This window comes from Gopherus flavomarginatus, chromosome 2 (genome assembly GCF_025201925.1).
Source record: "Gopherus flavomarginatus isolate rGopFla2 chromosome 2, rGopFla2.mat.asm, whole genome shotgun sequence".
NCBI classification, from domain to species: domain Eukaryota; kingdom Metazoa; phylum Chordata; order Testudines; family Testudinidae; genus Gopherus; species Gopherus flavomarginatus.
The window spans coordinates 256,030,832-256,058,133 of record NC_066618.1 but is presented as its reverse complement, the minus strand read 5'-3'; the positions used below and the strand labels follow the sequence as shown (position 1 = coordinate 256,058,133).

Here is a 27,302-nt window from a genome sequence, read left to right as displayed (position 1 = left end):
GCACCTAGAGTGACCAGACAGCAACTGCAAAAAATCAGAACGGGGTGGGGGGTAATAGGCACCTATGTAAGACAAAGCTCCAAATATTGGGACTATCCCTATAAAATCAGGACATCTGGTCACCCTACCTGCACCCAAACTCCCTCCCAGACTCCACACCCCCTCCATTAATATAGTAGAAATGTGCGGACCACAATGACTTAACAAAATTCGTGGAGTGGCCCTCCTGTGAAAATTATTGCCCACCCCTGAGTTAAACAGTGAGGTAGCAGCAGTAGCCTGGCCATGCTGCAAAGGTCATCTGTCGCCTCATTCTCACCCTAAGGGATGTGTACAAGAGCAGGACTTTGACTCCTATCTGGTTTTGGGGAGGGAAGTTAGGAACAACTGCTGATTTTATTGCTTTACTCTTTTGCTTTAAACATGTGCAAGGCACACAAATCTTTGGACTAAGGGCACCTTGCTTTATTGCTGTATGGCTAAATTGAAATAAACACAGTGGGCGAGACTGGGAGTCCTTTACTCACAATGGTGAGCAGGTACTTCTCCCAAATAGCCCCATTGACTTCAGTGTGTGTGCACAGGGTTTACAATCTGGCCCAGCAACAGCGCCAGCTGAAAATTTTCCTTGTTTGTCAGTCATTCCTTTATGTGTGAAATGTTTTGGTAAATGCTTTGGGCTAGAATTTGCTTTCAGTAGCACCTTAGCTTTCCTCATTAAATGCTGCTCTGTCAGAGTCCACATTCTAGCCAGAAATATTTTCCTGGAATTCACAGTCTTAGAAAACATACTCTTAGGCATTGTTAGAAGTTTGATTTTGGCCAGATACCAAATTACTACCTTAGCATTTATTTGAGTAGTTTGGCTTCAAGCAACTAATATCAGACATCTGCTGTGTTCCCCAACTATTAATAGGACAAATACTTTTCTTTTATCCAGAAACTACAGTCAGAACTTGGTTCCATTGAGAAACCCCCTACATCTTTGAACCTCACAGTTGAGTCCCCTCATTTCACCACATCAGCCTGAAGCTTCTTGTCCTCATGTTTAAGGCACTTCACAGTTCTGTCCTGCTTTACTTATCCGCTCTTGTCTCTTATTATGTGATCCCTCCCCCAGCCCCGTCTCCTGTATCCATCGGCAGTGCTAGCTTCATCTCTCCATTTGTCAGCCTCTCCCACAACACCTTTAGGCTTCCACCCTTATGCATGGAACGCTGAACTGAATTAATCCATGAAGGTACTACGCTCTTCTTAAAATCTCTCCTTAAGAAACAACTACTGCCATGATGCCTACAAGAAACCAGCCAACCATTGACTATTTGGTTGTGCATCAGTCAAGGTTAGCTGATTTTATTTATTAAAATACCCATAACGCAAAAAAATTGAGATTATCAGGAACCACCAAATGGTGCAATACCTGAATTATGTAATGATCTGATTTTATTTTCATTACTCTCATCCTTCTTTCCCCATTTTGTTTTGTTGAAAACACTTGCATCCTGTCTCAAATTAGATTGTAAGGGCCAGTCTCTTACAGTGTGTTTTGTATTGTGCCTGGCACAATGGAGCTTTGATTGTGGTTGGGTACTACCTAGGGTGACCAGATGTCCTGATTTGACAGGGACAGTCCTGATATTCGGGTCTTTTTCTTATATAGGCTCCTATTAACCCTACCCCGTCCCGATTTTTCATACTTGCTGTCCTGTCACCCTAGTACTACCACAATACAAATGAGTAATCAGAACAACAACAACAGTTATGGTTGTGAGAACTGATTCCATTCATTTTGTATTATTCTATTTCTGAGGTATTTAGAAGCAATTAACTCTATTAAGTGTGTGGATAGTTATCATAGTATGCTACAGAGATTGAAGGTCAATTTTTAGAATTCTAGCCCAAAACTTTGTCATGGCATTTTCAGGCTCATCCCCACTGTGCAGGATTGCAAACCTGTATCTGCCAGCATCAGACCACAGCCACCACCCAGCAGCTCGCTGGTACCAGTAGGCAGTGTTGGCTGGCGGACCCTACGTCAGCAGGGGCACTGCCCATGAAGCTCCTGACTGGGGGAAGTTTCCAGCCTCTCTGATTGGTTTAGGCTTACTATTTAAGCCAAAAAGCAGCAAAGGAAGTTGTCTGAACTTAATGCTAAGTTAATGCTTGGCTGGCTGCTACGTGGGCTCTGCCTTCCTGTCCTGTTCCTGCCCTTCTGCCTTGTTCCAGGATCCTGCTTTTACTCCTGACCCTGGGCTACAGACTCAGGCTTGACTCCTGACTTTCACTTTAATCCCCAGCTTTAGCTCCCGGCTCTGGTGCTGATGCCATGCTCTGACCACTGGGTATAACTGCCTGTGTCCCAGTCCTCAATGCCCACCTATTACACCTCTGGTAATGATATGCATCTTTATTACAGCTTCCAATGTGTTCCAAAGTTTCATCCATACCGTGTAACTTGGTGCTCTAATTAACAAGTGCTGTGCTCTCCCTATTATTGCTATTAATACTGATGATTCAACTCTCCGGTTTTTTTTCCTGCAGAAGAGATGTTATTTTTGTGAGTCATAATTATTAACTTAAGCTGTGCATCATTTATTCTATGGTTTACAAAGAATCTATCTACCTTACAGAATCTTCCCAAAATGTTACCATTTCACGTACATTGTTGGAGTGGGAATGTATGTTTCTGCACATTTCTAGGCGACCATAGCACCTGTATTTATTTTATAGGCCATCAAGTGGTGCATTAATCCAGTCTGACTTTGCAAAAGTATCAGATTCTCTAGTAACACAGGAATATCTGGTACTAATTATATCTCTCCTGCCTAAAGTGATGGGATGTAAGTTACAACACATTTCTATTGCATGAAAGATCTATGTTAAAATGACAACGGGATAGTTTGTTGGTGAGTGGGTGACTGTGGCAGGGGGAGAGGGAATATGTAGTTGAAATAAACTATCGGCATTTTCATGTAAGTCTTCATGACAGACTAGCTTATGTTTATCACAGTGGGCCAGAGCCGCTCCCCTCTCTCTGCAGGTGAGGAATACCCCAAATAGAGTGGAAGTTAAATGAGTCTCTTGTTCAGTGGAACCAAGTTGTAGCGAGGCTGCTTGGGGCAATTCTTAACTTAGCGTACACTTTTTCCATTTCACCTTGCTTCACAGCCCTGTGGAAGGGAGTTGGGGACTGGGCTGGGAGAGGATCCAGGAACTTAGGATCCATTGGCCTAAAGTTCTGAAGCAGGGAGCATGCGAAGATCATAACTGTACAGCAGATCATGGGCAACAGCAGTAACCACAGATTTGTAGCATAGAAGTTCTGTACCCTGCCTCCAAGTTAAGATGGAAAATTGTATCCACTCATCAGCTATACGTATTTCTTTGTGCAAGTCCTGTTTATTCAGACTACATGTGTAGGAACCAGCATGTATGAAACTGTACACAGCTTTGACCTTTCAGATCCCAGTCTTGTAGTCCATATGCAGACAAAACTTCCAGGGCCAGATTTTCAAAGGTATTTAGGTTGCTAAAGATGCAGATTTATGTCCACTGCAATTTTCAAAGGCCTCTATCTCCTACTGGTTTTGCTTAGGTACTTTTGAAAAATCCTGCTAAATGACCAGCAGCATCTTTAGGCACCTAAATACCTTTGAAAATCTGCCCCAAGTCACTTCTGTTAGCTCTCCAGTTGAATAAACTAATAATGTCTTTGTATTTAACAATGCTTTTTAATGGATTAGAATAAAATAAAAACCAAAGATAGTAAAAATGAATCCAGTATGCACAATGTCTGGCTACTAGTTTATAAGCCACATCCTGCCCTGTTAAGGCTCTAGCAGCTGCAATTGCTGCTAACTGTCTTTTGAACCCTGCCACACAGGATGTTCTGTTCCTTATAGGTACAGTAACCATATACAGAGTCGTAGTTCTTAAAACTCCATATATTCACAGCTTTCACTGGAATTTGCCTGTTTATGGACATAATACCTATACCTAACATACTGCCTGCATATTTCATTTTCTTCCTGGTAAACACTATACATAGAATACACTGCATAGACAAGCCATGCAATATTGAACAAAGGCAGATATAAGTAAAATACTGATCATAAGCAATCCTATATTTAGTGTTTTCTATATATAAAGGAAAACTACTCAGCCATAACACTTTAACAATGAAAATGTATTGATCCAAAACATTTTACATTTCTATATTTTGACTGTTGTTTAAAGATTGAATGAAACGAATCTGCTTTTAAAAAATAAAACAGCAAAAGAGTGGGTTGGAAAATAATTGCTTGAAATTAATCACAGTCACTGTTCAAGAATAAAAAAAAATTATTCATTTGGTAGCATCCTACACTTCTATTACCTTAATCAATACATGACAGTAAGCATTGTACTTCAATTTTTACTATCCAGAAAATAATTCTAGATAATAAATTGTTTATCCTGGAGTGTGCCAGAATGATGGAATGCATTTAACTCCTTTAATGAAGGTTACAGCTGGATGTGTTTTTAAAAGAAAGCCATTCCTTTATTGTTTTGGTGGGTTGGATTTAATATCCCAAGTTACAGAGTGTTACTCTTTTATAGACTTTCTTTACAATCAGAATGGTAGACAAATAAAAGTAAACATAAAATAGGGTCATTTGGTTTTGAAAGTTTTATGACTACAGTTAGAGAGAGCACACAGAAGTGTAAAGGTACCAGGGCCCATATTAGTTCTATCATATATTTCTGGTTTTACTCTCTAAAATAAAAAAAACACTGTAAGTGACAAACAAGATTAGATTCTTTCCAGCCATGTTTCTCCGAACTGAGAAAAATACATCCCAATTTTTAAGTGCAATGCAAAATTTTATGACGGAGTTGACTAATTGAAAACTTCTGATTATGCTGTATGTTGTAAATATCTTTCAGTTAATTGGCATAGGCAACATTACAATCTGCTGTCTCAGGGCCAAATTCTTGAAGTTAATGTAGGCTTTGTCTGAAGTCTAAGACTGCATTATAGGTCTAAATCCAGGCCCAAAGTGCACTGCCCATATACCAGGCTGTGCATTAATCTTCTCCATAGTGAGTTCTGGAAGGACTCTTGGACTCAGAGGCCATGAAGTAGCCGCAGAGTTGCTCAATGAGCACTTCTTCAACACTCTGGACGTTCCTCCGTAGCTCCAACATGCTCTCTCCAGGGGGGAGTGGAAAGGGAGAAGGATGGGCGGACTCACATACACTTTAATTTCTTGACCCTTTTGTGACTTTTTTAAAGCCATGTAACAGTAATTTTGATTTTTGCATTTAATTGTCTTCAGATACAATTAAATGCATGAATGAATGAAAAAGAGAAAAGCAGCAACTGCTTATCTGAAAAATGTTGGATTTCGATAATCGTAGGCATAAGAACATAAGAAAAGCAGCAACTGCTTATCTGAAAAATGTTGGATTTCGATAATCCTAGGCATAAGAACATCACATAAGAACATAAGAACAGCTGTACCGGGTCAGACCAAAGATCTATCTAGCCCAGTATCTGTTTACCGACAGTGGCCAATGCCAGGTGCCCCAGAGGGGGTGAAGCTAACAGGCAATGATCAAGTGATCTCTTTCCTGCCATCCATCTCCATCCTCTAATGAACAAAGGCTAGGGACACCATTCTTTACTCTTCCTGGCTAATAACCATTTATGGACTTAGCCACCATGAATTTATCCAGTTCCCTTTTAAACATTGTTATAGTCCCAGCCTTCACAACCTCCTCAGGTAAGGAGTTCCACAAGTTGACTGTGCGCTGTGTGAAGAAGAACTTCCTTTTATTTGTTTTAAACCTGCTACCTATTAATTTCATTTGGTGACCCCTAGTTTTTGTATTATGGGAATAAGTAAGTAACTTTTCCTTATCCACTTTCTCCACATCACTCATGATTTTATATACCTCTATCATATCCCCCCTTAATCTCCTCTTTTCCAAGCTGAAGAGTCCTAGCCTCTTTAATCTTTCCTCATATGGGACCTTGTCCAAACCCCTAATCATTTTAGTTGCCCTTTTCTGAATCTTTTCTAGTGCTAGAATATCTTTTTTGAGGTGAGGAGACCACATCTGTACACAGTATTCAAGATGTGGGCGAACCATGGATTTATATAAGGGCAATAATATATTCTCAGTCTTATTCTCTATCCCCTTTTTAATGATTCCTAACATCCTGTTTGCTTTGCACACTACATGGACATCTTCAGAGAACTATCCACGATGACGCCAAGATCTTTTTCCTGACTCATTGTAGCTAAATTAGCCCCCATCATATTGTATGTATAGTTGGAGTTATTTTTTCCAATGTGCATTACTTTACATTTATCCACATTAAATTTCATTTGCCATTTTGTTGCCCAATCACTTAGTTTTGTGAGATCTTTTTGAAGTTCTTCACAACCTGCTTTGGTCTTAACTATCTTGAGTAGTTTAGTATCATCTGCAAACTTTGCCATCTCACTATTTACCCCTTTCTCCAGATCATTTATGAATAAATTGAATAGAATTGGTCCTAGGACTGACCCTTGGGGAACACCACTAGTTACCCCTCTCCATTCTGAGAATTTACCATTAATTCCTACCCTTTGTTCCCTGTCTTTTAACCAGTTCTCAATCCATGAAAGGACCTTCCCTTTTATCCCATGACAGCTTAATTTACATAAGAGCCTTTGGTGAGGGACCTTGTCAAAGGCTTTCTGGACATCTAAGTACACTATGTCCACTGGATCCCCCTTGTCCACATGTCTGTTGACCCCTTCAAAGAACTCTAATAGATTAGTAAGATATGATTTCCTTTTACAGAAACCATGTTGACTATTGCTCAACAGTTTATGTTTTTCTATGTGTCTGACAATTTTATTCTTAACTATTGTTTCGACTAATTTGCCTGGTACTGACGTTAGACTTACCAGTCTGTAATTGCCGGGATCATCTCTAGAGCCCTTTTTAAATATTGGCGTTACATTAGCTAACTTCCAGTCATTGGGTACCGAAGCCAATTTAAAGGACAGGTTACAAACCTTAGTTAATAGTTCCGCAACTTCACAATTGAGTTCTTTCAGAACTCTTGGGTGAATGCTATCTGTTCCCAGTGACTTGTTAATGTTGAGTTTATCAATTAATTCCAAAACCTCCTCTAGTGAAACTTCAATCTGTGACAGTTCCTCAGATTTGTCACCTACAAAAGCCAGCTCAGGCTTGGGAATCTCCCTAACATCCTCAGCCGTGAAGACTGAAGCAAAGAATCCATTTAGTTTCTCCGCAATGACTTTATCGTCTTTAAGTGCTCCTTTTGTATCTCGATCGTCAAGGGGCCCCACTGGTTGTTTAGCAGGCTTCCTGCTTCTGATGTACTTAAAAAACATTTTGTTATTACCTTTGGAGTTTTTGTCTAGCCGTTCTTCAAACTCCTCTTTGGCTTTTCTTATTACACTCTTGCACTTAAGCTGGCAGTATTTGTGCTCCTTTCTATTTGCCTCACTAGGATTTGACTTCCACTTTTTAAAGGAAGTCTTTTTATCTCTCACTGCTTCTTTTACATGGTTGTTAAGCCACGGTGGCTCTTTTTTAGTTTTTTTACTGTGTTTCTTAGTTTGGGGTACACATTGAAGTTGGGCCTCTATTATGGTGTCTTTAAAAAGGGCCCATGCAACTTGCAGGGATTTCACTTTAATCACTGTACCTTTTAACTTTTGTTTAACTAACCCTCTCATTTTTGTATAGTTCCCTCTTTTGAAATTGAATGCCACAGTGTTGGGCTGTTGAGGTGTTCTTCCCCCCACAGGGATGTTGAATGCTATTGTATTATGGTCACTATTTCCAAGCGGTCTTGGTCTTGGACCAGCTCCTGCGCTCCACTCAGGATTAAATCTAGAGTTGCCTCTCCCCTTTTGGGTTCCCGTACCAGCTGCTCCATGAAGCAGTCATTTAAAGTATCGAGAAATTTTATCTCTGCATTTCATCCTGAAGTGAAATGTTCCCAGTCAATATGGGGATAATTGAAATCCCCCACTATTATTGGGTTCTTAATTTTGATAGCCTCTCTAATTTCCCTTAGCATTTCATTATCACTATTACTGTCCTGGTCAGGTGATCAATAATAGATCCCTAATGTTACATTTTTATTAGAGCATGAAATTTCCATCCACAGAGATTCCATGGAATATGTGGATTCGCTTAAGATTTTTACTTCATTTGAATCTACATTTTCTTTCACATATAGTGCCACTGCTCCCCCTGCACGACCTGTTCTGTCCTTCTGATATATTTTGTACCCCGGAATGATTGTGTCCCATTGATTGCTCTCAATCCACCAGGTTTCTGTGATGCCTATTATATCAATATCGTCCTTTATCACAAGGCACCCTAGTTCACCCATCTTATTACTTAGACTTCTAGCATTTGTGTACAAGTACTTTAAAAACTTGTCCCTGTTTATTTGTCTGCCCTTTTCTGATGTGCCAGATTCTTTTTTATGTGACTGTTTATCATCTGATCCAGCCCTTACATTATCCTCTTCCGTCCTCTGTTCCTAACTATAACATGGAGATTCCCTATCATCAGACTCTCCCCTAAGAGAAGTCTGTGTCCAATCCAAATGCTCCTCTGCAGCAGTCGGCTTTCCTCCATCTCCTAGTTTAAAAACTGCTCTACAACCTTTTTAATGTTTAGTGCCAGCAGTCTGGTTCCACTTTGGTTTAGGTGGAGCCCATCTCTCCTGTATAGGCTCCCCCCATCCCAAAAGTTTCCTCATTCCTAATGAACATAAACCCCTCCTCTCTACACCATCTTCTCATCCAGGCTTGCAACCTCCCACTTGCTGTCAATGAGATAAATCAGGAAGTTCTTACTCAGCAAAATTGGCATTGAAATCAAAATGTTCAAATCCCCTTCTACTTCCCATCTTATTAAGTTATGTTTGGATCATCTCAATCTCTATTACGGTTTTAGATAATTTTGTATCTAATTTTTCCCCTCTAGTAAATTCATTTGTATCACTTTATCCACTTTTTTCTGTCATTCCACCTCATACTCAGATTACTCGAGTTCAGATTTTATTTCAGGCTGCTCCAGTAATGTAACCAGTTAAAAACTAGTGTAAATGCTAAATGCCAAGTTACTGAAGGTCACTTACCCAGGCTTCTACTTGCCTGCATGCAGCTTTGTTCTGGCAAATCACTTGCAAATGTTGTTTTTAGGTGCTATAATTTGCACTCACAAATTATGGAATTTATAGATACAACCCCTCCTTCAATTTGTGCTAGATTAGCATGCGCCAATGGGATTTTTGCACTTGTAAATCATATTATTTTTGTACAAGTGAGAATGCCCCCCTGCAAGTTTGATCACTGGCAAAAAGATCATATTTTGATAATTTGGTCATGAAGGCCAAGTTCTGCCTTTAGGTGATGCCCACAAAATCCAACTGACATCACTGTGGTTGCACTGGTGTTGTTCTGGGCATACTTTTCCCTTTAAATATATTACACTAATAATGCAATTTGCTATTAGCATTGTATTTATTTGTCTTGATAATCAAGATGACCAGACAAAGAAAACTTGAATTTCTGGGACATTGGAGGGAGGGATAGCTCAGTGGTTTGAGCATTGGCCTGCTAAACTCAGGATTGTGAGTTCAATTCTTGAGGGGGCCAGTTGGGGATTGGTCCTGCTTCAAGCAGGGGATTGGACTACATGATCTCCTGAGGTCCCTTCCAACCCTAATAATCTATGGTTCTATGACAGATGAGCAGAGGAAGATTGCTGCAGGAAGTTGTGCACCAACTGGTGCTGGGACAGGAGATGGCTCCAGACAATGTAGATAGGGTAGACTGGACAGGATGTGGTATGGCACACTTCTCAAGGCTTTGTGAACACTATAAAATGTGGAGTAAGATTGTTGGCCAATGACTCCTGTGTGTTTACTGTTCATTGTGATGACTCCATGCTTTGCAGTATGAGAGAACGTGTGTATTTGATTTAGAAGACATGAACATTTCAGTAAAAGGGGGGGACACACTGGGAGAAAGACCTAAATGGGCTGCCTCAAACCAACTTAATTGAACAGACAAAGGACAGCATTACAACAAATCATTCTCTCCACTGCTCCCAATCGTATAAATTGGTCAGCACTGAAAATTTGATAGTCTCCCATGAGGTGCCACACCAGGTATCAGAGCTCCTTAAGTTATTTCCTACTTGAGGCATACATAAGCTTCATTGCCTAGTGCTGTATCTTTGAAATAACTAAAAAAAAAAAAAAAAAGAAAAAAGAAAAAGAGGTGGTGAAACACTGATATGAAAAAAAAGTATTCAATTTTTTTTAAATGACCAGCTTTAATATTAACTAGTAAGGAACTAGTCAGAAAAAAAATCTATAAGGGAAGACAGCCATTTCAGGAATCTCATAGCTTTCAGGAGAAAATGTAACTCTCTTCTGCAACACAGACTTCCTGCAACAACTTAGAAGAAAAGACGAAAGTGAATTTCTTTCTTTCTCAAATATACTAATTCAGGGGAAGAAGTGAGAGCATTTGAACATGTGCTGGGCTCCATAATTTGGATTGTATAAGTGTTAGGTTCTCAGATAACATGATGATGAGTGTTAAAAATATGTATGTAGATATATTAGTTTACAGAATTAAGCCAGTAAACCACAGAAAATGCTCAATTCCTAAAATTCAAAATATCACTAGTGAAGTTCAACAGTACAAGTGGAACTCTGGGAGATGAGCCAGTCCAGGAGAAAATAAAAGTCTAAGTGTTGTTGTGTGCCAGTGGGCATTTCAGTACTAAATACAATCACAGGAAGTTCTATAATTTTAAAAAAATATTTCTTAGTCTGGTACTGGGAAAATTCGGGTTCAAGTAAAAAGGACAATAGAGTCCAGCAGGTTATAAAATCCTGACCCCATTGAAGAATGGGAATATTGCCATTGTCTTCACTAAGGACAGGATTTCACCCAGTGTGTTATTTGGAGACATAAAAAAGTTTCATGTAGTAAGTAGGGTTGAATGAATACTACAGAAAAAATCTATTGATATTTATTTGAATTTTTAAATTAATTCACTTAGATCATGTTTATGTCCCTTTGGTGTTGTCACTTTCTGCAAATATTCTAATGAATTAATTTACTGGAAGGAATGTTCTGCAAAAAGTCACATTTTAAATGGATATTTGAGAATATTCACAGTAAATTAATTTCAATCATAGTTGAAAATATTTGTACCAGAAACCTGGGGGCAGATTCTCAGCTGCTGCAAATTTTCATAGCTCATTGAAGTCAATGGGACTATGTCAATTTGCACCATCTGAGGATCCGTGCCCTAGTTTTAAGAGTTCTGGTCCTCTAGTCATGAAACAGGTCACATGGTATGTTTCTATGTGCCTAGTCAAAAGAACTCAGTTGTTAAGTGGACACTTCCAATGTGCTGCTTGTGAAGGAGGTAAAAAAAATTATGTAGAGAGAAATATATTGTGAATCCATTTGAAAAAAATCACTGTTTATGGACAATTTTCAAACAGAAAGCTGCAACATTTCTTCTATTCAACTGTTATGAATTCTTCACAGGGCTTTAATAAGGATGAGCCATGTCCTTTGGCTGTGGACTTGCTCCTCTTCCAGCCCTCAGCAAACAGTGTTTGAATGAGAAAGATGTGCATGCACAATGTGGATCTGACTGTGTACATAGAATTAAGTCCTATTTTAAGGCCCCTTTGTACGGGCAGAATGGTATAAAATGACCTTAGTGTAAATGGGAATCAGGCTCCATATATTTATAAGTCAATAATTAAGATAAGGGGAAAGACCCAATAGGAATGCAGGGATTACAATTGGAAAGGAGACTAAAACCAGGGTTTTGGATGGGTCAGTATTTAACTAGGCGCCGAGAACTGGAAATGTTTGGGCAGGGCCACTCTAGAGAGAAAAAGGCCTTTAGCTCCTATTTGTTTATTACTACCAGGAAATGAAAAGCAGTGCATTCTGCCAGGTTCATACCCTCAGTAATTGACTAAAGCAGACTCGTCAAATTATCATGAGTGGCTGAAAGATTAAGCACATGCAGCATGATGTGCTAAACTACAGCCTGTCCTGAGGGCCCTGGCCTGCAATCATAGCTGCTCATGCAGATCCAATTGGAAGAGTGGGGCCTAAAGTGTCAATGAAGAGATCCATTCCCTTAATAGAGTGCCATTTATGGTGCCATGTTCTGATTTCCTAACAACACATCTCCATGTGAGAAGCAAAACAAACTTCTATTGTTGGAATAGTTATTCCGCATGTATACCGCATTATTTATATGCCAGTAGCCCTCAGAAACTCTAATCAGAATCCAAGGCTCCATTGCGCTGTCACAGAATAAAAAGTCTCTCACTGTCCTGAAGAGTTTACAGTTAAACCTGGCAACACAGATTAGACAGCATACAAGCAAAATGTGTGATGTGCAGGTCTAGTTAGTTACATTTTTAAAATCCCCATTAATTATTCCCATGGCACTAGTCAGTTTGGTCCAAAGTTGCACCCGGCCTGCCCCAGGAAAAAAAAATGAACAGGGAAGCCAAAAAATCAAACACCAACAAGGAAAACTCTCATATAGCTGTCAGAATATTGAAACGTTAGTAGTTAATATTAAAGAGAAACAAAAGGTTGCTGAGCAAAGACTAAGGATTTTGTATGATAGATGACTAAGAAACCCTTCACGTGCTACTATTGCAAATGGTTTTTCTCACCAGTAAAGGTAAATGCTGATAACTAAGCAGTGAGTGCTATTACTAGAATGGCACATTGATTTGTCCATGTGGCAGATTCAGTGTGCTCTAAACGTAGTATCTATCATGTGACTACAGTGTATTTAAGTTATGACAAGGAAATCTCTGTGATGTGACAGTGGAATTGCACAAATGCCAATATAAAATAAGTGTGATGGGATTGCTTTGTACTCTCAAGTAATTGTTATGCAGTAGGGGATGTGACTTGGTTATAACAGCAATGTGCTGTAATATGCAAAGTGACTGAGTCATCACATATTGTATTAAGTGGAGATTGGCTCTAACAGTTATAATGTGACTACAGGCTCAATCCACTGTGACTTCACTGAGCTTTCAATCAGGACCATATGTGAAGCCAATCCAGCAGTGCACTGCACTGAGTTCATTCTGGATGCAGCATAACTGACACCTGAGCAGGGTCACCTTTTGGCAAAGGGCATCCTATTAGTCATAATATAGCACTCGCCTATACACAGAATTCCAGCTGCCATCAGGGTTCATCCAGTCAAGGACAGGCTGAACCATCTGGCAACATTAATCCTCTGTCACGTGAATCCCCCAGCGTGAGGGACATTCTTGGGGAAGTGACTAAAGGTAAAACATATGGAACTCTCAGCAAATCTGCACAGAGACTCTAGGTTTCTGTCAAGCTGGCCCTGACCTTTGGGAGATCCCCGAGTTCCAGGCATTCTTTGCTCCAGCCTCACTCTCCTGTTGATGACAAAAAGCTGAGTGTGAACATGCTGGATTCCCAGGCCCCTACAAGAGAATAGCCAACATGTTGGTCACTCTAGTCCTTTGTAATTAGTCCTCACAACCAACACTCTCAGACACACTGTCGATGCTCAGCAAATAATGAAATGATATTAATTAAAGAATAGAGGAAGAAAGATTATTTTTATATCATGGTTGGTGGTGGGGAATTGATAGAGATTAAACTATTTGCCCAAAGCCATAAAGCAAGTCTTTTGCAAGGGTTGGGATTACAAGTCAGTAGAGCTGGACAAAAAAATGGTACATTTTGGAGAAAAAAATTTAAAATGTTTGTGTTCTTCACATTTTTCAAGAATTGTTTTAAAAATTCCAGTTTTCTGATGGATAAACCAAACCCACCCAAAACCAGATTTTTTTCAGTTTTTGAGATTTCTTTTCCCTCTACTTTCTCTCAGCTTTTTCCTTTTGCCACTGAAAAAAATTGGGGAAATGGGACTGACAAGCAAAAAGTGATAAATACGATATTTTCATTTTCATTTTCTCATCCAAAATATTGGCAAAATGTTTCCCATAGTTTATTATTTAAAGGGCAATGGTTGTTGAGGAAAGGGTCGGATAGTGAATGTCAACTAGCTCCAGCATTTAGGAGCTCCTCTGGACTTATAGACATTGCTCTCAACCAAACATATTTAGTATGTTTGTGTGTTGGAATATTTAGCATTTTAGGCTTTTTAAAAAAGTGTAGTATTTATTTGTCTAAATCTGTATTTTGTTGTGTATTACTCAGCTGATAGACCTAACAGCTCATTTGGAGTGTCTGTAGTTTACGCACTTAGCGCATATTTTAGAGTGCATAATAATTTTGAAATACACATCTTTTACTTGGAAGACTGAGCTCTAGCATTTTTCAGAAAGTCAATTTTGGACCCAGCAGACTGTAAAGGCTCAGAAGGAACTGTTACAGTCTGGCATAAATCTTTCTTAGCACTCAGATTATTGACCCAAAAGGCAGTAATGTCTCCTTACGTCTATTGTGTCAATCCAACTGCCATGCATTCATATTAAATTTATGTGCTTAATAGCCTTATGGGACTTCAGTGTAAAAAACAAAAGGTGGATGTGCAGTATATCCAGAAACTCTATGAAATGATGTGGTCAGATTGCTATCCCAATGACCTCCTCCCCCAAGAATCCCAAATATGTTAGTCCATGTTTTGGACCAATGGTGTGTGTATCATTGTATTCAGGTCACAAATCAAATCAACTGCATTGGGAAGGAATGCAAACATCACTCAAGTGGAGAATAATATTTCATACTAAACAAAGAAATATGTGTGTAGAAGTTTATTCAATGCTTCTGCCTACCAATTGTGTCTATCAACAAAAACACCTGCAGCTGCCGGAAGAGCCACCTTTCAAAGCCAACGTGTGTGTGTGTGTGTGTGTGTGTGTGTGTGTGTGTGTGTGTGTGTGTGTGTGTGTGTGTGTGTGTGTGTAAAGGAGAAAAATGATAAGTATATTGAGGTGCAATTAACTCGTTGATAAAAAGATTTACTTGTGGTTCAGCAGCATAATCATCTGTTGGGCATTTGCTATAAATCATGGGTGTTGCCTGTTGTCTCCACTAATTAGTGCACTAACTTATTATTAAGTCCCTTAAACATTTATATGAGATCTGGGCTGCATGCAGATTTGCTGGAGAAATGAGAACACTTGAAAATTTATTAGAAACCTACGAAATATGCAAATGGCTGGACAGTTACAATACATACAACAGGAAGGAATGTGTATGCTTTAGTATCTTCTCTGCCCATCCATAATTATAAAAGCCGTCTATTGTGCAGCCTACAGTATATCAATTCAGTCATTCTGGCACAGAATAAAGGTCTCAAATACAATAATTCAAAGTAACTGGTACAGTAGTAAGTGAAGTTTTAAACAACAGAAGACAAGTTGATTAGAGCCTTTGGAGATGCAAGCCCTGAATAAAGGTTAATCTTTGTGAACTTTGAATACAAAGCATTCAGAAGAATTTTATATGAAATCTTGCAACAAAGAAAAGCACTGTTCAATAGGGTCTGATTAACTGAGTTGCACTTCATTGTTAAGCCTGACAATGATGGAAAATACATTTATCAATATATTTTGTAGCCGTACAGAGTTGACAGGCTCTAAGTAAAAGGCAAGAATCAGAGACACAAAAAGGCCCTGTTGAATACCTCTGAAGATAGTTGGTGAGTGAAATGTAAAGCCAGGATTTACAAATATTACATAAGTGAACACTGTTACTGCACTCAGGCTAAAAAAAATCCTGTTCAAATCCAATAAGTGGTTTAAGATGTGCAAATAGAGGTTTCTGCAGGGAGTCAGGCATTAGAAGCCACCTGGAGCATGTGGCAGAGATTGTATCCATCAATACAGCAGCTGGGCTGAAATTATAAAGAGAGCTGCTTTTCATCATGCTTGTTTTAATGCATACATTTCTCCTGTCACTGGCATCCCAGGAAAACTACTAACTACAGAAATGAATGGTGCCCATTACCTGATATTCATACTTGTGACAACAGAGACAAGAATCACAACACAACAGTAAGCAAAAAAACTGATATCCAAATTATTTTTTAGTTGCTGCAGCAAAAAGATCTTGAGTACCAGTTGGTAATATTTTAATAGCATTGTAGCGTTTAGGAGGGAAGCGGCCATTTGGCATTCAGTCCCAAGTTCCCTTCTGCTCACACATTCCATTAAATCATGCACCAAAACAGTTTAAACAAAGTAAGATCAGCTAAAAATCAATCCCAGAAGGGGAAGCCCTAAGGTGAGCCTGAATTCCTGCACCAGGGGGAAATGCAATAGCCAGGCATTTTCATTATAGACTCCTAGAAATGTAGAGCTTGAGAGATCAAATAGTCCACCTGCCCCGCCACCTGCTCTGAAGCAGGACCAAGTATACCTAGAGCATCCCTGACAGGTGTATAGAAATAAGTGAAGCTTTTTCGATGCACCCACCTAGTCTGTGCAGTCAAGACTACATTTAAAGAGAGTGATTCCAAGAAGTAGCCACTTTGCAATAGCTCCAGCAAAGTTTGAGTTTGCAATCCCTGGTTTACAAGACCAGTGCTCCACCCCGAGCTACAGGAAGCATACTTGCTTGAACAGCTATGACTGCTTGAAAAAGATCACATTTAGGGTAAGTCCACAGTAGGAGAATAGGTGGGTTTTTTATCATATGTTTATATGGTAAATGTTAAGTAAACTTTGTTATGACTTAGTAATGAGACAACTGAGATAAATAGTATCTGTTTACTGTGTGGATCATATCCGTACCATTAGCAGCACTATGGTGTCCATTGTAATAATCATATTTCCTAGAGCTTTGTAATTTGGATGTGACAATTTGCTCTGATACATGAATCCTTCATCCAAATGTCAGGCCCTCAAGAGAGTAATGAACAGGTCCAGGTGGATTGTAATCCCTTTCTTTTTGACTCAGTTAACATCTTTTTCTGTTGCAACACAATATAGAAAAGGTTGAGAAGCACTGCTCTAAGACAAAACGATGTGTAAAGTCTTAGACCAACAGTGACTTCTTAAAACCAGATTGTACGGATTCAGCTGACCAATTAAAATTAACAAAAACTTGTTTTCACCTGAAATATCCTGCAGTGCTATATAAATCTAGTGAGGTGCTGAGTGTCTCCTGGCTTCAGCCATTTTAAAATTCATTTGAAAATATCACTGTAGCTTCAAACTACTGATTTTTACAATTTATTATGTCCAGGTTGGCTTATCTATTACGTTATCTACAAACAAATAAAAATGAGTTACACTTGTTTAAATGCTTGGTTTCACATGAAGCATATGCAGTAGCAACACCTGCTGGCATTGTGAGCTGAGCTATGGTACTAATTGCAGTGTCATAACTAATATCTACTAAGAAAATGTTCAAGGCAAAAGTTTGGGGCTTCCAAACTTTTCTGGTGAAGCCAGTAGAATTTATCATCTCTGCAAGCCCAAGAGCTTTCAGTGTTCACTAGGTGGAGATTAAAAGCTCCACAGGCCTCTAGTTCTTGTGCATTTGTAGTGTTTGGCTGTTTGTTTCTTGTGGGGGGGAGGGAGGAATAAGGAAATTAAAATACAAAAACTTACATTAATGCAATGTGAAGATTACAAATGTAAATGCTCAAAAACAGACAATGAAATGGTTAAGGTGCTCATCGTAATATAAAAAAGCAAGCCATATTGCACATCTCGGGACAGACAGTTCCATTAAGTCACAGGTCGGAGCTGTAGGTGGTAAGGCATCACATTTTTCCTAGCAGTCAGAGGGAACGTGCTTGATGCACAAAACAGCAAAGCGCTCTTCCCTTTGCCAGCTATGCCTTATCTCCTCTCTCTATCTCAAGGAGAGCTGGTGCTCCTAGCAAGCCACAGTCCCTGCACTTGGGAGAGTTCAGAAACCACAATTGTGGCTGGCCCCTCTTTGTACCTGAGGAAGCTGAATTAGCTCCTTGAGTTCCTCTCCTCTCTTTTGCGTACCTCTTCAGGGGCCAGGCACAGTCTGGTCCAGTTTGTATTACTTTCTAGTCTAGGATTGATTTTTAAATGTGTATCTGAATTGTGACGTTGCACTCCATGTTTTATGGAAATATGCTTATGAGTGTGAATATGATATAACTTAATATGCTTTATGCCAGTGTTTCCCAAACTTGGGACGCTGCTTGTGTAGGGAAAGCCCCCGACAGGCCGGGCCAGTTTGTGTACCTGCTGCATCCACAGGTCTGGCCGATTGCAGCTCCCACTGGCCACGGTTTGCTGCTCCAGGCCAATGGGAGCTGCTGGAAGTGGCATGGGCCGAGGGACATACTGGGTGCCTGGGTGTTGGAGATAGGTGACTTGCTGATCGGTTTTTGGTTAAAGTCTGCAGCTTTGGGGGCATGGACCAGACTGGGTCTGTGTTGCAGCAGACTAGCGTATCTGATTCAACAAGGCAGGGTTCTGGAGTTCCAAGCTGGCAGGGAAAACAGGCTCAGAGGTAATTCCAGCACATCAGGTGACAGTCCCAAGGGGGAGTCTCTGTGACTGAACCTGCCACATGAATATGTTAATTATGTTAAATGTACAGCAAAAAATACACAGAGGGTTAATAAAGGTCATTCTTGGACCTTTCACTTCTTTGTTTCCTGACTTCTGAGCATTTACATTCATTACCTTAACTGTCCATTAACAGATCAGTGAGTTTGTTTTCAAGGCTTTCTGACTAATATTTCTACTACTTATTGTTTTTATTGCATAACTGTGAAAGTTGATAAGGGCCAGATTCTGGCACCCTTGCTCACATTGATTCGAATTTAACTGTGCATGCAGCCTACTTGATTGCACCGGATTAAGGTACTACTCGCTGTGAGTAAAGATGCCAGAATCCTGCCCTCTGTGATTAGTGTCAATAAAACTGTTAAGGCATTTTAGTCACCCTTTAATGTACCTGAGCTAAGGACAGAGCTAAGAACCTAGGCGAGCTAGTCCTCTGTCCTCTTTTAGCAGAAACATATAGATACTGATTAAACTCAGCTGGGCTTCTTTTAAAGCCTGATGCCTTTGTTCCACCACCCTCACTTACCCCACAGGAAATTATATAGTTTCACTCCCAGGTTACTTTATGTCTGTTTTCTCTTGGGAGGGGAGATCTTCTGTGTTCTTGTATCCAATCTGCAGATCTTTTTATTCTGCTGCCATGGTAATTCAATGAGTTTGAGATTATTTTTGCTAACCCTGCTTCTCCCAAGAGACAGCAGTTTGATTTGAGACACTCTTAGACAGGTCAAGAATCACATTAGCTCAGGTCAGAAATACTCACAGTATAAGAAGGTGAGTTTTATGATATTGGCAGGCCAGCTGAAAGCACTTGAGATGGACATTGTGACCCTGCTCAATAAAAGCATTTCTGTCAGAGGAAACCTCACAGTGGTAGTGCTGCAATGGGAGACCAACTCGAGGTGCTGAAGAACAACCTGTACCCAAGAAAGGAATGCAGGGGCTGGGGAGGGGGGATGATTTGATAACATTAGTCATAATAAAGAAGGAAATGCAGGTAGACATGCATATTTAATGCCTCTGAAGCCATTTGGTGTAGATCTTATGAGACAGATTTTGAGATGTGCAACACCACACTTTTTGTGTGCCCCTGACTTGTGTTTATGCAAATTGCAGAGAACTCCTGATGTTGTCCATGTATATACCCATATCCACTCACAAATCAGCTATTGGTCACATTATAGTTTACACATACACCAGTCAAGTATACACTACAGGGCACGTAATTTTGTGAGTGCAGTTTTGAAAGTCTGGTCCTTTATCTTGTAGTTGGTATCTGAATAGTGAGGAAGATGTGAAAGCTAGTTGTTGTTCATTATTAGTCTCTTAAACAGCACCTTCCATCTTAAAATCTCAGAGCACTTTACAAACAATGAATGAAACCACTTCACTCCCCTTTAAACAGGCAATTATCATCATATCCCTTTTACAGGGTCAGAGGAAGGCAGACTGCATCAACAACTTAGGTCTAAATCAATGGTTCTCAACAGGGGGTACATGTACTCCTGGGGGTATGCAGAGATCTTCCAGGGGGATATGTCAGCTCATCTAGATATTAGCCTAGTTTTACAACAGGCTACATGAAAAGCACTAGCAAAGTCAGTACAAACTAAAATTTCATACAGACAATGCCTTGGTTACATTGCTCTATATAGTATATTGGTGTTTCTCAACCTATGGGGTCATGATTTATTTTATAACTATATGTTAAAAGTGAGAAAGTAAGCAATTTGTCAGTAACAGTGCGCAGTGACACTTTTTTATTCTTATGTCTGATTTTGTAAGCAGTTTTTAAGTGAGGTGAAACTTGGGGTCTGCAAGACAAATCGGGCCTGCTGAAAGGGGTACAGTTGTCTGGAAAGATTGAGAACTACTGGTCTAAACCACCCAATTATATTATGAACCTTTCACAAACTGGGCTGACTTTCAAGCTCTCTCAGACTAATTTTGGGTGGGTTGCTCCACTGTAATTGTTTCCCACAACTATAGCTCTAACTCCCAGCCTCTTGTTCTAATCGTTAAAACAGGCACCCCAGATATCAGAGGGAGGGGAACAGCCTCAGAACCTAAATATAATAGAACAGGCTTAGGAAAATAGCCACTTAATCTCTTTTGGGGCTTTATCCACACTGTAGTACTGGCACATAGCTCTGAGAAGAACATTCCTTTTTGAGCTGCTGCGAGAGAGCTGTGAGCTTGTACCAATAGTTATAATATTGTATTGGACTGTGAACAGATTTTTAATTGTGACCATGAACTTTACTTTTCTCTTTCTGTGTGCAGAGAATTTTATTCCCTAATGCTTCTGTGGTGCCCTGACTTGTTCAACACGACTTCTTTTTTTGGGTGTTATTTTTAGCTGGCAGCTTTGCAATGCAGACTTGCAAGTAAGTGGTGTTCAAGTCAGCCCCCAAAAAGAAGGGCTTTAAGAAAATGAACAAGTTGTCTAAATATTCATTTGAGGAAAGAAAACATTCTCCTGTGAGGCAGGGTCAGAAATTTTGATTTCTGTGATTTATAATTTTTTTTTAATTAAGGAAACAAATTGAATTCTTTCAGTGGAAATCTGCCATTTTATTAAAGCGGCAACAGTTAAAGTCATTAATTTGTGACTCATTCAGAGCTGCAGATCAGATTTACCTAGGTATGATGCTACATACCTGAATTCTCTGAGGTAACAGGCCCATGGATTGTTTATCTTGGAGAGAGTTCTTGTCATAATTTTTACTATGTACATATATTTTTGCAAAAATCTTGCCTGTTTCTGCTATTCTTAAGGAAAGCTAACAAGGAAAAACTGACGCTGGTGTCTGGTCCTGGGAAAGTTATTAAAGGATTTGAGTTCCCCCAATCTCGAGATGCAGACATTCTTTCACTTTGCAATAGGGATCTGGATGACATGTTCTGCTTCAGGGAGAGAGATCATTGATTCCCCTGCCCAGTGTTTTAAGTATCATTGATATCAACTAGGAAGGCAGCTGGTCACTAGACCATCCAGTGGGAAAAAGGGGAAAGTTTCACATAAAAATAAAAAGAGTGGAAGGGATAAGTCAGGTTTTCCTAAGACATGTCTGAGGTCTCCAGCCTTCTCAGGGAGGCAGCCTCAGGCTGGAAGGCCCAGACAAATGTTTAGATTCATAATCCTAGTTTCCATAAAACCTGCCAAAAGGGGAGGGTAAAATAACAGTGAGTAAAACTTTAGCCTAAAAACAGGGAGTAGATTATTGTACAATCATCTTCTGTAATGTTGTTCTTTTTACACTTATAACCCAATTTTCAGGAGGAAAATTGTAGCAATGTGACATTTCTGGAAAAAATGGACAGGGAGAATGTTTATTACTTTCAGGTCTATGTAGCATTTTGTCAGAATATTTTGCAACAGTTCTTCATTCCGTTCATCTGCTTTGCACTGTTTTCCATATGCTCCCTCATTTGTACAGGTGCCTAGACTAAGCTACAAGTGAGACATGATTGGTGAGTCAGGAGAACTTCTCCAGAGTTCGGCATTTTCTGTTGATTTGCCATTTACATTATTTTCCCTGGATATCATGTGCATCCACTTTAGGAAATCACTTGGTAAACCCTTAACTCCCTGAAACTGCAAATTTCTCCTGTGATTAGTGAAATGTAAAGACATTTAGAGAAATTTCCCTATTCCTGCCACACACATCAAAATGTGCTAGTTTACCTAATGACCAAGCTTTCTTTTCTGCATGGAGTGAGCTTTTGAGGCGCTGCAAGCCTGGGATGCAGGAGAAGTAAAGCAGCCATGGCTTGTTTGGGGAGCAGGTGGGGCAGGGGTGAGCTGGGGCGGGGAGTTCCCCTGCGTGCTGCCCCCACCCCCCCATACTTGCTGCAGGTGACCCTCCCTGCACTCCCCTGCCCCAGCTCCCTCCGCCTAAATGCCGGCGGCGACCAGGGCGGCCGAAGATCCGCCACTGCGGTGGCTGCTGAAGAAAATGCCGCCCCCCAAATCCTAGCGCCCTAGGCGACCGCCTAGGTCGCCTAAATGGTTGCATCAGCCCTGCTGGTAAGTATAGGCTAGTCTACACCAGGGAAATTTTGCAAAAATTCCCCTTGTTGCTCTCATTGGATCAACTCCTTCAGTAGTAGCAATGTTGAGATCCCTAGCATAGTAGTGCTCAGACAAGGTCTAATCAACTCAATGCTTAAAATGCTGTGGCAACTGATGTCTGCTTTCTGTCACAGAAGCTGAACTTGCGTGAGCTATGCTGGGAGATTTTACAAAACTTTCCTAATGGTTGATAATACTAGCTCTCATGGAAATCATTGGGAGTCTTTCCACTGACTTTAGCAATAGTTGGACAAGGCCCCAGGCCTATAGATTTTGCCCCAAGTCTTTGCTTTTCAACTCTTTAGAAAGCAAAAGAGTTAGTCAAGATGAATGTAGATGCATGCCTCCTACACCTTTAAGGTATGTCTACTCTGCAGGCAGAGGTGTGATTAAAGCACATGTACCAATAGCAGCGAAGCTGCAGGTGGCAGCATGAATATCTATCCAGGGTCCCTGGCAGGCTCATACAGTCTTTGCTGCAGCCCATGCAGCCATAACTCCACTGCTAATGGTACCCAAACTAGCTAGATGACGTTAGCTTGGTTATACTCACACAAGCTACAATCACTCTTAAAAAAAAGAACAGGAGAACTTGTTGCACCTTAGAGACTAACAAATTTATTTCAGCATAAGCTTTCGTGGGCTACAGCTCACTTCATCAGATGCATAGACAGGAACATACAGCAAGAAGATATTTATACATACAGAGAACATGAAAAGGTGGAAGTAGCCATACCACTGTAAGAGGCCAATCAACTGAGCCCTCGTCCAGACTAACCCGCGGCATCGGCGGGTTAAAATCGATTGCTCGGGGATCGATATATCGCGTCTAGTCTGGACGCGGTGTATCGATCCCCGAGCGCGCTTACATCGATTCCGGAACTCCATCAATCCGAACGGAGTTCCGGAATCGACACGGAGAGCCGCGGACATCGATGCCGCGCCGTCCAGACTGGTGAGTACCTCGATTTTAGAAATTCGACTTCAGCTACGTTATTCACGTAGCTGAAGTTGCGTATCTAAAATCGATTTTAATTCCTAGTCTGGACGTGGCCTGAGATGAGCTATCATCAGCAGGAGGGGAAAAAAAAGCTTGTGAAGTGATAATCGAGATGACCCATACCAAGTGTGAGGATACTTAACATGGAGAAATAGATTCAATTAGTGTAATGGCCCAACCATTCCTATATTAATTCGAGTTCATCAGTCTCTCTTTGGAGTCTGATTTTGAAGTTTTTTTTGTTGTAAAATTGCCACCTTCAAGTCTGTCACTGAGTGGTTAGAGAGGCTGAAGTGTTCTCCCACTGGTTTTTGAATGTTATGATTCCTGATGTCAGATTTGTGTCCTTTTATTCTTTTGCATAGAGACTGTCCTGTTTAGCCAATGTACATGGCAGAGGGGCATTGCTGGCACATGATGGCATGTATCACATTGGTAGATGTGCAGGTGAATGAGCCCCTGATGATATGGCTGATGTGATTAGATCCTATGATGGTGTCACCTGAATAGATATGTGGACAGAGTTGGCATCGGGCTTTGTCACAAGGATAGGTTCCTGGGTTAGTGTTTATGTTGTATGGTGTGCAGTTGCTGGTGAGTATTTGCTTCAGGTTGTGGGGCTGTCTGTAAGCAAGGACTGGCCTGTCTCCCAAGATCTGTGAGAGTAAGGGATCATCCTTCAGGACAGGTTGTAGATCCTTGATGATGTGCTGCAGAGGTTTTAGTTTGGGGCTGAAGGTGATGGTAGTGGCGTTCTGTTATTTTCTTTGTTGGGCCTATCCTGTAGTAGGTGACTTCCGGGTACTCTTCTTGCTCTGTCAATCTATTTTTTTCACTTCACCCCTCCGATTTTAGTGTAGACATACCTTAAGGCAATCTCATGTTCTGTTTTTTTGTCAAACCATTCTGCTGAGTAAACTTCCACTAACAAAGTCAAATGAAGTTTGGACACCACAGGTGAAAGCACATGCAGAAATATTTGAACAATGTTCAGATGAATGGAATTGTGAATTTTTGTTAAAGTTGTCATTTTATTACTCCCTGAAGATGTTCATCATGCCAAAGGAAGTGCCACTTATATCAGAGTTTCAATTATGTAAAAATTTATATTAGAAAGCTCCAGTCAGTTAGATCATGCTCAGACAAGAGATTAGGTTTAAGTAATTTTTTTCTTTTTAAATTTAGCCTTTGCTATTTTAGGATTTTCTGCAGGCTTCTGAATCTTGAATTAGACAGAGTTTCTTACAACTATACTGCTTTATATGTACATTTCAACCAATCAACAAGCCTCTCTGCATCCCAGAGTGACCAAGATATTTGAGCTAAAGATATTTGAGCTATATATTCTGTTTCGTTAGCACAAACTTTCCCTTCTGTCTACTAAATAGTGGTCATTTAATACCATGTGCCACACTCCATCAGAATTTTTTCAAATATACCTTGATTTTTTTCTTGGGGTTTATATTTTACCTTTTGCAATCAATCTTTTCAAGATAAAACTGAAACTAAATATTGCCTTTAATACGTAGCATAACATTTAGGAAAAGTGGAGCTAGGACAGACTAATTTTAATGAAAGTTGTTCATTTGATCCATATGCTTTAGTTCTTTATTAAAGTGACAACTTAACTGGCAGTTGTGGCCTAAATCTAATTAAGTCTAATAAGGAAGACAAGTCTATTTAGGTTCCCACATAGATACCAATGAGTTACTTATGTATGTTACCATGCTGTATGCTAGCTATTTTCAAGCAGAGGTGCTCTGTGCGTGCGTGCGTGTGTGTGTGTGTGTGTGTGTGTATTTATGTGTGTGTGAATGCCTTTACTGTACATCTGGTACTGATGTAGGAAAACAATATATGGAAACAGGACAAATGTGGAGGAAAAAATAAAAGCCTTCAGCAATATTTATAAATGAAATCCTATTTGAATAAGTATCTGCTTCAGCTTTTGGAATGATGTGCCAATTTCACTCATTCTGAATAGAAAATATATAAAATGGGCAAGGCAGACCCTCTTAAAATTCTTTAATGAACATTTATGTATTTATTTATTTATTTATTTTTGCCAGAGTAAAGAGGAGTCTCTCTGGGTTTCTACTAGGAGAACTTGAAGTAGAATATTTTCTATTTATAGTGCTCAACCCATAAAAGCATTTCATGTTATTTACACTTGTTTTTTGCTTGCTTACTTGGAAAAAACACAGAATCTACTTATGTATTCTAAGTGGTCTGCAGTGTGTGTTGGTGCCTGTTTGCTGAACCTCTTTTCTTATGCCTTTCAGGTTGTCTTCCCTTTGTTTAGTTATACATTCAAATAGTGTGGAAAGAGGGCAGAGTCAGCAGAAAAGGAGGTGGGCTTTATTCCAAAAAACAAATCTGATGCATTAAAGCAAAAGAAATTGGGAACATGGCAATGGAAAATATTATAATTTAAAGCTGTCCCAGGACAAATGTAACTTGTGCTAATCTTTACTAGCAAGACTGACGGTTCTTTTGGTTTATGGTTTTTATAGGACTTTGACTTGGGAGACTCCACTGGCCCAGAAGGGGTTGAACTCTCTCCATGACTGGGCTGGAGGGCTAAACGCCATCCATAACTGAAGTGTGCTGAAGATTCCATGGGGGAATCTGGGTCAGGGCTGCTACAGTGCTGTGCCACATCACAAGGCAGCATGCAAGAAAAGCACCTCTGCCAGACCATGTAATTAATGTCTGTTTGTTTATAATATTGTTCCAGGCATCTAGAGTCTTTCCTATATGGAGTGTCTTGTGAATCAATACTTACTAGCCTTAGTAGCAGTACCACTTGTTTCATCTTATTAAAATAAAATGATGTTTGAAATGGGTATATATGCATAGATACAAATACCTGTGTCTAGAGGGTTTGTTGTAACATATTAGTATCATGTCAAGGAGTCAGAACTTCTTCCTTCTAGATATTAGTGGCCATCTTACCCTTGTTGTAACTTCATTGATTGCAGAACAGTCTGATCTGGCCTGAAGTTGGTTTCTGAGGTTTTACTTGTAATATGTCTGAAGAGTAAATTATAATGGCAAAGCAAAATTGGGGATGGGAGTGGGAGGAGGAAGGATTGCAATACATCAGATTTATGTATTTACATGTTTTGTTCACTCAGACCTTGCAAATCTTTGCAGAGGGTTGGGAAATGCAATTAAGTTCCTCAGTAGGGAACTATTCTTTCCCACTGGCAAACAGAATACATCAAGTATAGGTTCTTGCTTGCCTGATCCAGTCAGTGTACAAATTATTGCTCCTTTGTAGTTGTCCTGAATGTATATATCTGTACCATAAAATAGGGCAGTCCAAAGAGCTTAACTGGCCTAATAAATGTGTGTTGGGTCCTGTAAAGTCCTGTAAACATATCCTGTAATATAATCTCCTCCAATATAAGCCAAATGGCAAGAAGAGAAACAACCAGTATAGTTTCCTACCTATCTATTTCTTCTTTACTTACTAATCACAAAGATACACCCCTTCCTATTCTGTGGGAATATTAAAACCCACAGTATTCCAGTGGAAAAGGAAGATAAAACCATCTACCCCAATCCACCTCCTCCCCTCCTCATATTATTTAAGATGCCCCTCTTAGTCTTGT

At 39.9% G+C, this 27,302-nt stretch overlaps 1 protein-coding gene across 1 annotated transcript in view; it reads left to right on the top strand.

The window, feature by feature from the left end:
- Positions 1 to 26,267, top strand: part of TRIQK (triple QxxK/R motif containing) — a 210,396-nt gene extending 184,129 nt beyond the window's left edge. The window contains exon 6 of the mRNA XM_050941457.1: positions 26,199 to 26,267. Within this exon, the coding sequence (XP_050797414.1) occupies positions 26,199 to 26,252 (54 nt within the window). The 3' untranslated portion in view covers positions 26,253 to 26,267. The remainder of the gene's footprint in view (positions 1 to 26,198) is intronic.
- Positions 26,268 to 27,302: the final 1,035 nt, after the last annotated feature.